At 43.3% G+C, this 16,275-nt stretch overlaps 1 protein-coding gene across 1 annotated transcript; it reads right to left on the bottom strand.

Annotated features, from left to right (window-relative positions):
* Window positions 1-2,947: 2,947 nt before the first annotated feature.
* On the bottom strand, window positions 2,948-15,918 carry LOC100485312 (ficolin-2). The gene is made up of 10 exons (XM_031903978.1): window positions 15,848-15,918; window positions 14,333-14,361; window positions 13,890-13,970; window positions 13,652-13,696; window positions 12,488-12,523; window positions 11,311-11,340; window positions 9,762-9,889; window positions 9,136-9,265; window positions 6,454-6,588; window positions 2,948-4,104 (listed from the first exon to the last, which is right to left on the bottom strand). Exons 1-10 carry the CDS (start codon window positions 15,916-15,918, stop codon window positions 3,863-3,865), a joined length of 927 nt encoding a protein of 308 aa, XP_031759838.1. The 3' UTR covers window positions 2,948-3,862.
* Window positions 15,919-16,275: the final 357 nt, after the last annotated feature.

Genomic DNA, 16,275 nt, shown 5'->3' with positions numbered 1-16,275 from the left:
ACTATGAAGCAGGCCAAGTGCTCAGGAGCAGGAGGGCCCACTGACACCTGGGCCCACCGGGAGTTTTCCTGGTATCCTGTTGGCCAGTCCCACACTGCTGGGGGCATAGGATCCAGTGAGCAGGGTGTAGGCGGAGAGAAATTGAAAAAGAGATAATATGATGATCTGAAAGGAAAAGGCTCACTGTTAAATGCAGATGTAGGAAATGCCCATCCTTATGGGTAGCTGTATTAGTCCCACTGCTGGAGATCAAAGGAGGAGGTTAGATGGAGAAATCGAGAGGGCCAGGGCTGAGAGGGCTCATCTATATGGCAAAGTTTTGTTTTACATAACTTATTCTGTAAAAAACTAGTTCTGCTGTATGGATGTTATACATTTGTGAGGCAGAATGCTTGTTAACATTTACAGAAGGGAGTTTGTAATATAATTATATCCTTTTGTGCATAGAATGTATTTTATTCTCAGACATATCTCTTCTGTGTATTTGTTACCAGTGGCCACATATTCATTCTGTGAAATGGGGATAGTTCTTTTTATACAGAATGTATTTTTGTGGACAAAATGTACTTCAATCAAATGGCACCCCATAAACAGCCACATTTTTATACTCACAATGCAGCAACCTGAAGATTCCATGTTATTTGCTATCTTAAATATTCATTGTACTATATGGGGGGGACTGTCTCAATTGGGGGCACTGTTTTTGGGGGGACTGTCTCAATTGGGGGCACTGTGTATGGGGGGACTGTCTCAATTGGGGGTGCTGTGTATGGGGGGACTGTCTCAATTGGGGGCACTGTGTATGGGGGGACTGTGTCAATTGGGGGTACTGTGTATGGGGGGACTGTCTCAATTGGGGGTACTGTGTATGGGGGGACTGTCTCAATTGGAGGCACTGTGTATGGGGGGACTGTCTCAATTGGGGGTACTGTGTATGGGGGGACTGTCTCAACTGGGGGCATTGTGTATGGGGTGGGACTGTCTCAATTGGGGGTACTGTGTATGGGGGGACTGTCTCAATTGGGGGCACTGTGTATGGAGGGGACTGTCTCAATTGGGGGTACTGTGTATGGGGTGGGACTGTCTCAATTGGGGGCACTGTGTATGGGGGGACTGTCTCAACTGGGGGCATTGTGTATGGGGTGGGACTGTCTCAATTGGGGGTACTGTGTATGGGGGGACTGTCTCAATTGGGGGCACTGTGTATGGGGGGGACTGTCTCAATTGGGGGTACTGTGTATGGGGTGGGACTGTCTCAATTGGGGGCACTGTGTATGGGGGGGACTGTCTCAATTGGGGGCACTGTGTATGGGGTGGGACTGTCTCAATTGGGGATACTGTGTATGGGGTTGGACTGTCTCAATTGGGGGCACTGTGTATGGGGTTGGACTGTCTCAATTGGGGGCACTGTGTATGGGGTGGGACTGTCTCAATTGGGGGCACTGTGTATGGGGGGGACTGTCTCAATTGGGGCACTGTGTATGGGGGGCACTTTCTATGGGGGGCATTGTGTATGGGGGCACTGTGTATGGGTAGTACTGTCTTTTAGGCTATTGGGGGCACTGTGTATGGGGGGGCAAACTGGTAGATAGTTATCACTAATAACTCACTGCCTTCTCTCTTTATTTGTATTTTATATGTAGGAGTTGCTATATTGTTTTCCTTAGGTAGTACAGTATGAGGGTATAGCACATTTGCGTCTGATCCTGCCATTTCTACTATATAAAAGGAGAATTTTTTGAACAAAAATGGATGGGGTGTGGTAATTGGGGCGTGGCCACAAAAGTGGGCGTGGTCAAAAAAATTGCCGCGCTGCGCACACCGAATCTTTTTGTCCCTCTTTTCATTTTTCAAATGTTGGGAGGTATGGTATGTTGGACCGGCAATGTTCTCAGTAACCTTGTTAGGACCCTGGGGACATAATGTTGGAACTTAAACGGGGCTTGAACTACAGAAAGTCATAAAACTTATATTCTAAAGTCTACTACGTATCCTAGTGTCTTCTATATATCTGATACAACAAGGTCAATATACCATAGAAGATACAGATGTGGCACAGCATTTATTCATTCAGTATCAGCTCACAGACAGGGATATAGAACAACAAAAGGGCAAATCAAGCACAAGGGTTACAGAATGTCATGAAAAACACAGGTGAAGGGAAGTAATGACTCCGGTGACAGTAAAGGACTGACTGGGAGAGTTTACAACATTGATGGTCAAGCTTTAACCCAACACTTCAAAGGCTGAGCAGGATACTGGGAGCTTCCAGTTCACTGAGAAAGCTATGTATAATGATATGTGAAAAGATAGTGGTCTGTAGTTGGGAAAGGGAGGAGTTTATTCATAAGGAGGTGTCTAAGTGGACTGCTGTTTTGTTTGACTTTGCTCTTTGGGATCAGGAAATAGAATGTTAGTTTCATTTTCAAATGTTGTTCTATTCAGTGCAAGAAATAACACAAAACATCGATATCTCTAGGCAAAACATAGGCAAAAAGTGCGTTCAGCTCAAGCCCTATTTATTGCAACAGTTTTGAAAAATGCGGGTATTCTTTCCCTTTAATTTTGCATATTGTTTAAAATTATATATCGTCGAGACATCAAACTTCATTCAAATCACACACCTCACAGTTTACAATATGTTATATGAAGAAGACCTGAAACCATCAACCCAAAAACCAAAAAAAGGCTTCTCCTAAGGAAGGTACATCTTGCTCTGCTATTTGGAACAGCAAATGGAAGGAATACAAAGGAACAAACATGACATGGAAAACAAGCACAAAGTGTTATTCCAAACCCTCTTTTGAACACAAAATTAACTTTTACGGGAGACAAGCGCCCTTCCTCAGGATTTTACAAGGAAAGCCAACCTTATAAGGGACTTTGGGAAGTCACCCTTCATCATGAACTCATGGTGAAAGTCACTCATCCTCATCATTTGGGAAGACTCGCCTCCCTTTCTTCAGAGGTTTGAAAGGAAACCCACCCTTACTCTGGTTTTCTGAAGGACAAGCCACCCTTCCTCATATATTTGAGACACAAACCTTCATTCTTCTTAGACTTGTGAAGGATATTGAAGGACAAGCCGTTCTTCCACAGCAATTTGGTTGGTAAATCATCTTACTTAAGGTATTGATGGGCAAATCCACCCTTCCTATGAAATTTAGGGGAGAAGCCGTCCTTCATCAGAGCATTTGGGGACTAATGACAACTACTCAGAAATTCAGGAGACAAGCTATCATTACTCTGGAATTTTGGAATGAAGTCAACGTTGTTCAGAATTGTCACGGTCGTCTTTTTACATACGTTTTGTGTTGCACTGTTTTGTTGTTATTCAGTTTATTGACTCCCTGCTTATACACCAGGGCAAGGGCATTAATCTGTCAGCCCAAAAGTTCATTTGGACTACAGCTGCCAGCACCCAGAGCCAGTTATAATTGAAATTTTACAAGAGTAGCAGGGGGACGTGTTTAACATTCCTAAACTATGATTTTGTCGTGCCTTACGGAGATGATCGGGGATGATGACGGGTCTATGAATTAATATGAATTATACAATTATCAGGCATGGTAATTGAATAACAACTGAACTGTTTTTTAGATGGACACACATGCATCTACCAAAACTTATTGTTCTGTGTGTGAGTGTTCTGAACAACCCCACTCAAAAGTTAATGCACCTACAACTGACTACCAAAAATGCATGCATTCTGATTGGTTGTTGACCAGTTAGTATGTGTATGGGTCAATGATTGACCAGGATTATGATATACAAGCTGTCGTCAGTAATATGTATTATCTATGTGGGTCGCCAAATTGCACAATATGCCACATAGCACCAAATCAGCTGTGAATCGGAAGCCTTACGCTGGCCTCATTTTCATCTCACTGAATTTTAAGGAATAATAGCTTCCTAAGGTGAGCCAGCAGTTGCATTCTGTATTATAGCCCTGTTCCTGATACAGCCCGTTCAAGTTGGCAAGATAGCAATACTTGTACCACCAGGCTCCGTGGCCGTAGTCAGCACAGTTATCTCCAGGCATATCATCATTGTCCCAGTCCTTTGTGGTGAATTTTGAGTAGTTGGAATAACTCATGGAGTCTCCTTATGAGGGAAGAATGAGAAAAAGACATTAGGCAGGTACAGTCCTGTGGGATATTAATTACATGGGAACAGGTTTGTCCCAGTGCCCAGAGCAGCAATTCACTTTCATTGGCCTAGTGCCGATACAGTAATGACCAATAAGTGGAGTATTGTTACGAGTAGGGCAGGTTGTGTCTGGATTTGCCCTCATTGTGGCTGTGGGTATTTTCAAAAAGGGCGGGGCTCTCTGTTAGCCTGATTGGCAAATGATTGATCCACTAATCAATCCAATTTAGGAACTTTCTATGTGAAATATTTCTGTTGTTATTATGCATGTTGCATACAATGTTTTGTTGCAGACAATAACCCATGAGTGCTGCCATGCTGTAGGCCCAGGCTTTAATTAACCTTGCTTAAAATTGTATTAACTGTGCTTCAGTATTCCATTGCTGGGCTGAGAGCTGGAGGAACAGCTGCTTCTCCCTGCCCAAACAATTCCATTTGTATGTGGGACAGGGCCACCTTTAGGGTGAAAATATGGCTATTAGCCTCTGAACAGTTCAATGGCCATGTCAGGAGGAAAACTGGGGGCTGAATTACACAGGGAACTCTGAGTATCACTCATGTATAATAAGTGATAATGTACCCCCTACTGTAAATGATAAGGATATTAGCAGTCACTGAGGGGTTCTGTGCCCATATAAAGGCACAAGGCTGCAGGCTGAGTTATACAGGGAACTCTGAGTATCACTCATGTATTATAAGGGATAATGTACCCCCTACTGTAAATGATAAGGATATTAGCAGTCACTGAGGGGTTCTGTGCCCATATAAAGGCACAAGGCTGCAGGCTGAGTTATACAGGGAACTCTGAGTATCACTCATGTATTATAAGGGATAATGTACCCCCTACTGTAAATGATAAGGATATTAGCAGTCACTGAGGGGTTCTGTGCCCATATAAAGGCACAAGGCTGCAGGCTGAGTTATACAGGGAACTCTGAGTATCACTCATGTATTATAAGGGATAATGTACCCCCTACTGTAAATGATAAGGATATTAGCAGTCACTGAGGGGTTCTGTGCCCATATAAAGGCACAAGGCTGCAGGCTGAGTTATACAGGGAACTCTGAGTATCACTCATGTATTATAAGGGATAATGTACCCCCTACTGTAAATGATAAGGATATTAGCAGTCACTGAGGGGTTCTGTGCCCATATAAAGGCACAAGGCTGCAGGCTGAGTTATACAGGGAACTCTGAGTATCACTCATGTATTATAAGGGATAATGTACCCCCTACTGTAAATAATAAGGATATTAGCAGTCACTGAGGGGTTCTGTGCCCATATAAAGGCACAAGGCTGCAGGCTGAGTTATACAGGGAACTCTGAGTATCACTCATGTATTATAAGGGATAATGTACCCCCTACTGTAAATAATAAGGATATTAGCAGTCACTGAGGGGTTCTGTGCCCATATAAAGGCACAAGGCTGCAGGCTGAGTTATACAGGGAACTCTGAGTATCACTCATGTATTATAAGGGATAATGTACCCCCTACTGTAAATAATAAGGATATTAGCAGTCACTGAGGGGTTCTGTGCCCATATAAAGGCACAAGGCTGCAGGCTGAGTTATACAGGGAACTCTGAGTATCACTCATGTATTATAAGGGATAATGTACCCCCTACTGTAAATAATAAGGATATTAGCAGTCACTGAGGGGTTCTGTGCCCATATAAAGGCACAAGGCTGCAGGCTGAGTTATACAGGGAACTCTGAGTATCACTCATGTATTATAAGGGATAATGTACCCCCTACTGTAAATAATAAGGATATTAGCAGTCACTGAGGGGTTCTGTGACCTTATGGTTTGCAATCTGATTAATACATGCTTAATCACAGAATAACGGTGCTTAACAATTTACTTATTTGAGTCTAAACATATTTGTTTGGCAGCTCTATATACCCACTCTCTGAGAAATAAGGAATTTTCTGTTGGACCCACATACCACATTTTTCTGCCAGAGTAACAACACTGATGAAGAAAACAATGTTTTGTCCCCCATTCTGCCTGTATCTGTGTGAACTGACAGGACCAGGCTCTGCCTATGTGTCACTAAACACAGAGCACATTTTGGCTAAAAATTGAGTATTTTGTGCCAGAAATCTGTGTGTGCAGCGTCAGGGGGATTCCAGCCCTGTCAGTGGATATACAGAACTTTACAAAGCGTAAAGACCAGAAGCACAAACAGGGAATTGGGCTTCAGGGAGAGAGGAAACTGGAATAAACAAAGATTTGTGAGGTTCAGTATTCTGAAGCAGGGATGGTTCAAAGATAACAAACAATTCAAATGTCCCTTCTTACCTGCATCACCAGCAACATATGGGCCGATTATTAGTGTATAACTGTCCGACTCTGGTAAAACTCTGAAAGACGAGTATTTTGCATAATGCTGTATGTTATCATAGTATCTCATATCGACTCGCATTTCCCATGTTCCTAAGGAAACAGAAAGGCTCATTACTTTAAGTCAGGGCTGTCCACCCCCCTCTGTGTGGCCCCCCACCTGTCTGGCTGCTTTGATAACTTACCTTTGTGTAAGATTTAAATGGTATCAGTACTGAGATTAACTGACCCCCTGCATTGCTCACACCCTTAGATTCAGGCTGTAATCCCCCTGTATTGTTTAATCATGTAATCCCCTGTACTGTTCACACCTTTTAATCCCCGCATTACTCTGCCTGCCCTATGCCTCCCCTATGCTGCCTGTGTGTGCCATACTCTGCCTTTCCTTATGCTGCCTGTATGTGCCATACTCTGCCTGCCCTATGCTGCCTGTGGGCCATACTCTGCCTTTCCTTATGCTGCCTGTGTGTGCCATACTCTGCCTTCCCTATGCTGCCTGTGTGCCATACTCTGCCTTTCCTTATGCTGCCTGTGTGTGCCATACTCTGCCTTCCCTATGCTGCCTGTGTGTGCCATACTCTGCCTTCCCTATGCTGCCTGTGTGTGCCATACTCTGCCTTTCCTTATGCTGCCTGTGTGTGCCATACTCTGCCTTTCCTTATGCTGCCTGTGTGTGCCATACTCTGCCTTTCCTTATGCTGCCTGTGTGTGCCATATTCTGCATTTCCTTATGCTGCCTGTGTGTGCCATACTATGCCTGCTTCCCCTGCCTGTGTGTGCCATACTCTGCCTGCTTCCCCTGCCTGTGTGTGCCATACTCTGCCTGTGGGAGGTGAACCTGGCAGGGGTTTGTTTTGGATGTTAACATTTGGAAATAGTCATTATATGGTCCCTAAGGTGTGTAATCATGTGCTGGGGGTTGCTGTGCTATCTACAGAGGAGGAGGCATAGGGATTTAAGGCATATGTCTTAATATGACATAATATAATTTTTTCACATATGAATGAAGGTCGATATCCCTTCAGTGAGCACCAACCACTGGGTTTTTGCTGTGTTGCGACCATTATGGGGATGGTCTTAAAAGCTCCTGTGATAACGTGGGTGTAGTTCGAAGTGGGTGTGGTTTAAAAAAGGGGAGTGGTCAAAACTGGCTTCCATTATCGGCCCTCCACCATGTAGCCCAGAAAAATTCCGGCCCTCGGTACCACAGAAGTTGGACAACACTGCTTAGATGAATGCCCAGTAATGCAACAGAATGTTCTTATGCTCATTTCCATACATAAGATTTTGCTTTTTCCACTCCGACCGTCTTTCTCTTAGATTAAGGTGGAAATACATTGGCCCCACCTGATTGGCCAATGGGCTGGCTGGGCAGATATTATATACTATAAGTAATATATACATGACCACCTTGTATTAAGCAGGTGGAGCTTTGGAATGGGGCAGGTGAGAGTGGAAAGATTGACCCCTGCCTTTCAGGGCTGCAAGGCCATTAGGACCAAGAGGAAGGGACTATGGACAAAGCTGGCACTTGGAACAGGCAACAGTGTGGTATCAATGGAGTCATACCAGAGTCATAGTGTGAAGTTCAGTAGGGATCAGGTCAGGAGTAAATAAACCAAATGATCAGACAGGAACTTAAAGCAATTAAAGGGGTGGCTCAACTTCGAATTAACTTTTAGTATGTTATAGAATGCTCTATTCCTAGAGCAACTTTGCAAATGGCCTTTATTATTTATTTTTTTATAGTTTTTAAATTATTTGCCTTCCTCTTCTGCCTCCTTCCAGCTTTCAAATGGGGGTCACTGACCCCGGCAGCCAGATATCTATTTCTCTGTGAGGCTGCAGTTTTATTGATATTGTTACTTTTTACCACTTATCTTTCTATTCAGTCCCTTACCTGATTATATTCCAGTCTCTCATGCAAACAACTGCCTGGTTGCTAAAGTAAATAAGATCCTAGCAACCACATAGTTGCTTACATGCCAAACTGAAGAGCTGCTGAAAAAAAAGTTAAATATTTGAAAAACCAGAAAAAATAAAAAATGAAGACCAGTTACAAATGGTCTCAGAATATCACTCTCTACGTCATACTAAAAGTTAATTTAAAGGTGAGCAACCCCTTCCAGTGGATGTTGTAATGGCATCGCATTGTGTTGGCAACATGGCCAAAGTGCCTGGGTGGTGGGTAGGGCTGACAGCCTTTCTATATATCTTCTCCCTGTTGGGAGAAGCATCATTTTTACTGGTCAGGCCAGCAATATATCTGCCAGGGGGCATCCCTAGCGGTGGAGTCACCAAGTAACGACCTGACACTAAACAGGTACAGATACCCAGGAGCTGAGCAATTTGGCTGATTCCAACTGCACTGCCAAACCTGCCCACGTACGGCCATCTCTATTGTCATGGGTCCCAGTACAGAACTGTATCACCCAATCATGGAAGGGGAGGCACCAAACAATGAGGGGCCTTCTGTGTGGATGAGAATTATAATGCTTATTTGACATGTCCTTGGTGTTATTAGATATGTTTTCCCCCAAGGGACTGGGGTCATTCAGAAGTCTTTTGCCCTAAAAACACAATAAGTTTTTAAATGTATATCACTCAAATAACAATAGACTGACAAATGAAAAGCTGTACCTGATGATGTGAAATTGCTGAGATTGTCATTCCCCAACCAGAACTCAGTCAGGCGGCTGCCAAACCCCCTCTTGTAGGAATCCCAGCCAAGGTAGAAGTCTACTGAGCCGTCATAGCGTCTTTGGAAAACCTGCGCAGGATAAAGAAAGTTGCAGGTAATACTGCCCTGGGCTCTGGGTGATACCTAGGGCAGGCCCAGACTGACAATCTGTGGGTTCCGGCAAATGCCAGAGGGGCTGCTGTAAGATCCTATAGACACTCACTATTTATTGGGCTGCTGGGGGGCTGTTTGGGCCTATGTGTACTTGAAATGCCAGGGACTATTTTGAATCCCAGTTCAGACATGACCTACGGTGCAATACACTGGCCTACAGGTCTTGCTAATAATTCAAATAAAGTAGGTATCTCCCCTAAGCATGCATATTTTGGATTTGGATCTCCCATGAGTGACAGCTATGAGGCGCTGCCAGTAGAGGAGCTTTAAAGGGATTGTTTTTATGTTGGATATTAGATGAAAAAGAATGTAAGGTCTGATGGGAAATAAAAGCAATTTCCAGAGGAGTTTATGATACCTTCTGTATAAAACAAATTTATCAAAGAAAGATGGGCAGACTGTTGGTACTTACTATCCACCCTCCCCCATCAGTGTCCATGTCACACAGAACCTGCAGGGGCACCATCCCATCCGGGTATATTGTGTACCAACCGCTCATTACCACCCCCTGATCCAGCAGCTCTTTGCAGTTCCTTGCAACTAGAACAATAGAACAATAGAACAGTAGAACAATAGAACGTCAGATACCAGGTTGCAGAAACCAGGCTGATTAAGCAATTAATTACATTGGGACAAGATCCAATATTTTGCTTCCATTGCTACTTCATGACTCCTCCATGTTTTATCGTGGCACGGCAATAAAAACTGGTGCCCTCGCTGGGGGTTTCTATGGAACATGGCCATCCTACTCATCAGATTTTATCCCAGTTGAATGGGAAAGACTGAAGTTGGGTTTTAAAAATCATATCCTAGCACCAAAGCAAAAGACAACTAGTAAAGTGTTCTCATGTACTCATCCCTTGAGTAGAGTTCCAAGTACCTGTACAATCTACACCAAACCCCACAGAATGCGCAGGCCTTTACAGGTACGGCAGGTTTAGAGATCCGTGGGTTGTTCTAAAAGCGTGACCCCCAAGGGAGGAGTGTAAAAATGATATCTGGGGAGCCAACCAATTGAAGGCTCACAGATAACTATATTGTCAGAATTATATGTAAACAAATAGCACTTGGCCTTTTTTTTGGTGTGCTAAGCCACCCCAAATCTACATTTTCTCCAGCTATGATGGCGACTCCCTGCACCGTCACATATCTGACTGCTGCCAGCAGACCAGAGGCGTATTTACCATATAGGCACTTGAGGGCTTGTACCTAGGGCAGCAGCTTTAAGGGGCGATTGTGGGTAGGAGTGTAACTTGCAATGCGCCACGGGCGAAAGGAGCATCACGTGTACACACCTCTGAGCACATTACTACCACTAAAAATTCTCCAATGCACACAGACAGACGGTACCAAGAGCAGCGCTGGACCATAATACAGCCATGCACCACACACTGTAATATTTATTAATATAAATCAATGTGATTCATATTTTTGGGCCCTAGATGGCTGATCGGAAGCACCAGTGAATTCTCCTATTCAGGTTCCTGTCATCTAATACAGGGGTCCCCAACCACCAGGCCGGGGACCAGTGCTGGGCCGTGGGCTGTGCTAAACTGGGCCACCTCTTGTCCCAATAACCTGTGATACCAACTCCATATCAACTGCTATGCGAAGCCCAGGGAGCTTTCTACTGATCGTGAAACGGACCAAAGTACTTAAAGCTCCATATTAAGTGTCAGGGGATGTCACCACTTAGGTGGGAGTGAGAAGAGCAAGAGGGCTGGGCGTATCTAGTTGCAGGGAAACAAGCTCAGGTCTATATCCACCACCCCTGGTCCTCGGAAAAATTGTCTTGCTTGAAACCGGTCCATGGTGCAAAAAAGGTTGGAGACCACTGATCTCATACACATCTGCCACTATGGGCAGTTAGGCATTTGTTGAACGGTTGGATAGAACAGTCTTGTGACTGTAAATTATTTTTGTATGTTATTTTTTTTATAAGGTAAACAATTTTTACTCACCATATGATAAGTTACTAGTGCCTTTTTCTCCTGTTGATAAAAGCACATGATAAAAAGCATTAAAGGGCAAGAGGTTACCCATCAAAGGACTGGCTGAAGAGTAGATTGGTACTAAGTAAGAAACCAGGTGAGTCTTAGGGAGTGGTAAAGGTATTGTAGGGACCCATAGGGTTAAACTCCTTATGGTTTCATATCCCTACCTCTTCACACCTTTATTGTTATTGGGTAAAGCCCCTGTACTTAAGCTACAGTTTAATACACTATCCCTTATTGGGTTCGTTCGGTTGTTCACACCCCCTGCAGACTGATATAGTGTCTGGCAGGAGGGTGTGACTTACTCTTTGGCTGCAGTCTGCCTCTCCAGCAACACTCCATTGAGCCTGGGAGCAGACCATAGGCCCCAGAAGCCATTTTGTACCCCAGAGGCATTATCCCTCTAGAGAAAGTCGGGGACAGGGCCCCGTGAATGAGGTTAGCAAGAACAGCAGATTGTTAACAGCACTTTCTAGGAAAGTGAGCTTAGTCAGCTCTAGCCAGTAAGGGCAGTTAATAGCCCCATCAAGGAGTGTTTAGATCCAGGAGTAGTTCTCCTATCCAAAAATGTTGCCTCAGTGTAGGGACGTGGATTAAAGATAGAGACAGGAGTAGAATAACCCTGATCCCTACTCACCGGAGTACTCATACACTAGGGATTATCAACCTACTACCTGGGCTACCTCCCAAGGGGTATTGGCTGAAAGGTGTGTTTCCCTGCCCAGACTCTACCAAGAGGTGGGATAAAAGAGTGCCTAAGAGTGTATTCCTTTCGTACCATCTAAATCTGCCTGTCTGTGAGTATGATAACCCTGATTTTCATCATTGTCATGGACCAATAAATCTGTACCATAGTTTACCACAAGAACCTCTCTTGCGTCCATTTATATCTACTGCACCACACAGCTCCAGCAAGTTGTAGTTCAACTACACCCTCAGCTCCTATCTCAATTTCTCCCACATAGCAGAGGCCCATCCTTGTAGCTCAGTTTCACCCTATTATAGCCAAAATAGTGTTACAGTATATATACTGTACGTATAATATATTGGGGCCATGCACAAGCCATAATATGAGAAATATGTGGAACCGCCAAAAAGGAAAAACTTAAATCTTATAAAAGGATTTTTTTTTTAAAAAACTTACCTTTAGGACCTTGTGCTCCCATCTCACCAGGATCGCCTGTATAAACAAGTTTTGGTAAATGGATTCAAAAGGGAAATGTATATTGGCATAAATATAATCTCTGGAACCATTTCTTGGCACGGGACCAACTGAATTTTCTATGCTTCCCTACACAGGTCTTATTAGCACCCATGCCTCACCCATATGATGGATAGATACAGAGCTAACAGTTAGGGTTACAGGTGCCTGCAGGTGTCTATTATCTCTTGCAAAGGAAAGAAACTGAGACCGTAGGCCTTTCCAGTATGCGGGTTTATTTATACTGATGATTTGGAAAGGCCTCAGAAAAATGTTAACTCATCCTAAGGGTGTAAAAAATAGTTTTATTTTTATGGTATAGTTTTTATTACTATATTACACTGTTCACATTCCAAATAATTGATTCTACCATTTAAAATGTTATTCTTGAACCAACAAATGTATTTGTAGCTGTAATATTGGTGTGTAGGTGCCATCTCAGTGCATTGTGCCTGAGTCTGAGCTTTCAGCCAGCGCTACACATTAGAACTGCTTTCAGCTAACCTATTGTTTCTCCTACTCCCATGTAACTGGAGGAGTCCCAAGCCGGACTTGGATTTCTTACTATTGAGTGCTATTCTGATACCTACTGGGAGCTGCTATCTTGCTCCCTTCCCATTGTTCTGCTGATCGGCTGCTGGGGGTGAGGGCGGGGATATCACTCCAACTTGCAGCGCAGCAGTAAATTGTGCCTGAGTCTGAGCTTTCAGAAGGAGCCAGCGCTACACATTAGAACTGCTTTCAGCTAACCTATTGTTTCTCCTACTCCCATGTAACTGGAGGAGTCCCAAGCCGGACTTGGATTTCTTACTATTGAGTGCTATTCTGATACCTACTGGGAGCTGCTATCTTGCTCCCTTCCCATTGTTCTGCTGATCGGCTGCTGGGGGTGAGGGGGGGGGATATCACTCCAACTTGCAGCGCAGCAGTAAAGTGTGCCTGAGTCTGAGCTTTCAGCCAGCGCTACACATTAGAACTGCTTTCAGCTAACCTATTGTTTCGCCTACTCCCATGTAACTGGAGGAGTCCCAAGCCAGACTTGGATTTCTTACTATTGAGCGCTATTCTGATACCTACCAAAATTCTAATTGAATCCCTTGTACAAACCTTTTTCCCCATTTGTCCCATTGATACCAGGATCGCCTTTCAGCCCTGAAAAGAAATGGAATAAATATTAAGTAGCAGCAATATGCTGAACTGTCAGATTATATTCTACAGTCAGTATAGGGCTTTATATACCGGATAAGCACAGATCTGTGTGGGGTTATAAAGATGAACTACAGACAGGCCAGTTATACAGCTTTATGGAAAGAAAGAACATTTCTGGTTGAGGAGAGTCACTCACCTTGCGGCCCGGGGATTCCCGGATCTCCCTTTAGAAGCTCAGTACACGGGCGTATTCGGTAATAATCATTCGGGGTTGGATCTGTGCACACATTTAAGCAACAATAAGATAAACAGTAGAATTATTAAATAATCACGAGGGAAAAATATATGTAGTTAAACACAACTAGAGATCAGAGACATGTCTTTCTGGCAGATGAATTGGCTGTTTCACAAATGAATAACTTATTTTGGGGGTTATTTTTGAGCTGTCAGCTGCCCAAGATTGATTTAATAAAAGGTTAAAGCCTTTCCTTATTACTGTTAGACCAGGGTAAGTGCAGGGGCAATGGACAGAGCTCCTCCTTCCCTACTTCTGTCAGGGATCTCTGAGATGCTCAGTAGAGAGAGGTCAGTTTGCTGGGGGTAGACTGTAGCCTTAGCCCGCAGTGTCCTGCACATTACCTGGGGCAGCAAAAGGCCTCTCCTGGAAACTTTAAGAGATGGAATTCTGGTCATAAAACTAGAAATGCAGCTCTTCGAGTGCAGGGAGTACAACTGCATTGCAGCATGGCAGCCCCCTCGACCCGCCCCAACACTGAATTCGTGAGCGTGGGGGGTTCAGGACCCGAAATGCCCCTGGCAAGCAGCAAGATAACCTCGGCCTGATCAGGGATCAAGTGGCACTAATGCTTAGGTTTTATATATTGCACTTTATGGAAAAAATATATTGGATTGGCCTGAAAGGCACCGGGGCGGACTGAGAGCTATTAATTCAATACATTGGTGCTTTAATGTAAAAAATGAACAGGTTTGATGTTTAGCATAAACACACACAGACACATATACACAAATACACACAAACACACACAGTTCAGCAAAGCCAACAATACCCAATATGTATCAGTAACTCACCTTTCTTGTCCAGAGATGCCAAAAAACCTTGCCTAAACTATTTTAGACCAAAACTAGATGGATACACACATCCGTCGGTTATTGTGGAGTCGCCAAACTTTTTTTATCAGCGTCTATGGGAAATGTTTCCAAGGAGATAGTGGGCTGGTTACGGCGCCGATGTTTGAGACACTATATTCCTAATTACAGGTTTAGTAATGGCTGAATGAAGATGCTCCAAGTCTCCGAAATTAACAAAATGCAGAGAATTTTTTTAATGTCATTTTTATTATTTTTCATAAACATAAATACAAACATTGTCGAAGATAAATTAGACAAAAAAAACTCCCAGATCTTTTCAAACCACATTAAATTAAATCAACACCTAGAACTGAAAAATGCAGCAGAAAACTGGAGAAAACATGGCTGAAGGTTTGCGGAGCTGAGCCGTTAGTTCTGTGGTTTCTCAGGCTAAACAGCCCTTTCTTCCGAAATACCACAAAGTAAATATTTTGTTACACCTATTTGGGCAAAGTCGTCCTTGTGTTCCTACGTGCAGAATTTGTTTTCTCAGATATCCGCAGATGTTGCATAAAAAGAAAGAAAAACAGATTTCAGGTTAAACTTCTCACCAAACTTTCCATGAAAAATGAGAAATAAAGCTGAATATAAATCAGAATGAATGCGCGTAATGGCACTAAATACCAGATACGGAAGAGCATTGGGGCCCCAGATAAAAATTCTGATGAATTATGACTTTAAAAAGTCAAAACTATGTCTTTTTATAAAGACTCATAATTAATAAGTAGGAAGAGTCAGACTTTTTAAAGTCATAATTCTGAGTTTAAAAGTCTTAATTTTACATTTTTCAAGTCATAATTATGAGGTAAAAAGTCATAATTTCATCTTTTTCCAGTCATAATTCATCAGAATCTGTGTGCCAAACTTAGGTCTTTAAAGGAATTATCCATTCCAAGAAGTAGGTTGGTTATAAATATAATGGCACTGAGTCAGATCCCAGTATATAGTTACTCCATGTAATCAGAATAAGCCCCTAACAGCCCAACAGGGGCACAAACCCCTTACCTGAGGGAATCGGTAGCGATAGAACCGAGTAAAGTCTCCATGACAGACACGTTCTCCTTTCTCACAGACATTTTCTGAGAACATTCCCCTGTAGAATTCAGATATTTGTGCAATACAAGGAATGTAAATTCACCTGTAATTCCACTCTGAAGACACGCCCCTGACTTCCTGATTCTGAAGCAGAAATGCGTGAATAGGTTTATGAAGGGCAGTGGGGCAAAGCCAGGGGGATGCTGGGAGTAGGGCTCTCATTGGCTGGTTTTATGGAGCTGATCCAACAGCAGCCACAGAGGAGATCGACATTACTATTTGTAAATTATCATTTGCAAATGATAGATTAATGAAACCTTGAGAAAAAAGCATTGGAGACGGAGTCAGATACTCTGAGTTATTATCAATAAGCACCGTACAACAATGGGAGCCGCCTC

The sequence above is a fragment of the Xenopus tropicalis genome, chromosome 6, assembly GCF_000004195.4.
Source record: "Xenopus tropicalis strain Nigerian chromosome 6, UCB_Xtro_10.0, whole genome shotgun sequence".
Lineage (NCBI taxonomy): Eukaryota > Metazoa > Chordata > Amphibia > Anura > Pipidae > Xenopus > Xenopus tropicalis.
This window is presented reverse-complemented; position numbering and strand designations above follow the sequence as displayed.

What these genes read in the sequence shown, in the direction of transcription:
- LOC100485312 (XM_031903978.1), bottom strand. Translation starts at nt 15,918, where the DNA reads ATGTCTGTGAGAAAGGAGAACGTGTCTGTCATGGAGACTTTACTCGGT. An exon ending in GGGAGCACAAGGTCCTAAAG is followed by an intron (nt 11,341 to 12,487) that starts GTAAGTTTTTTA and finishes TTTTATCAACAG; the next exon opens with GAGAAAAAGGCACTAGTAAC. An exon ending in CTGATGGGGGAGGGTGGATA is followed by an intron (nt 9,266 to 9,761) that starts GTAAGTACCAAC and finishes TATCCTGCGCAG; the next exon opens with GTTTTCCAAAGACGCTATGA.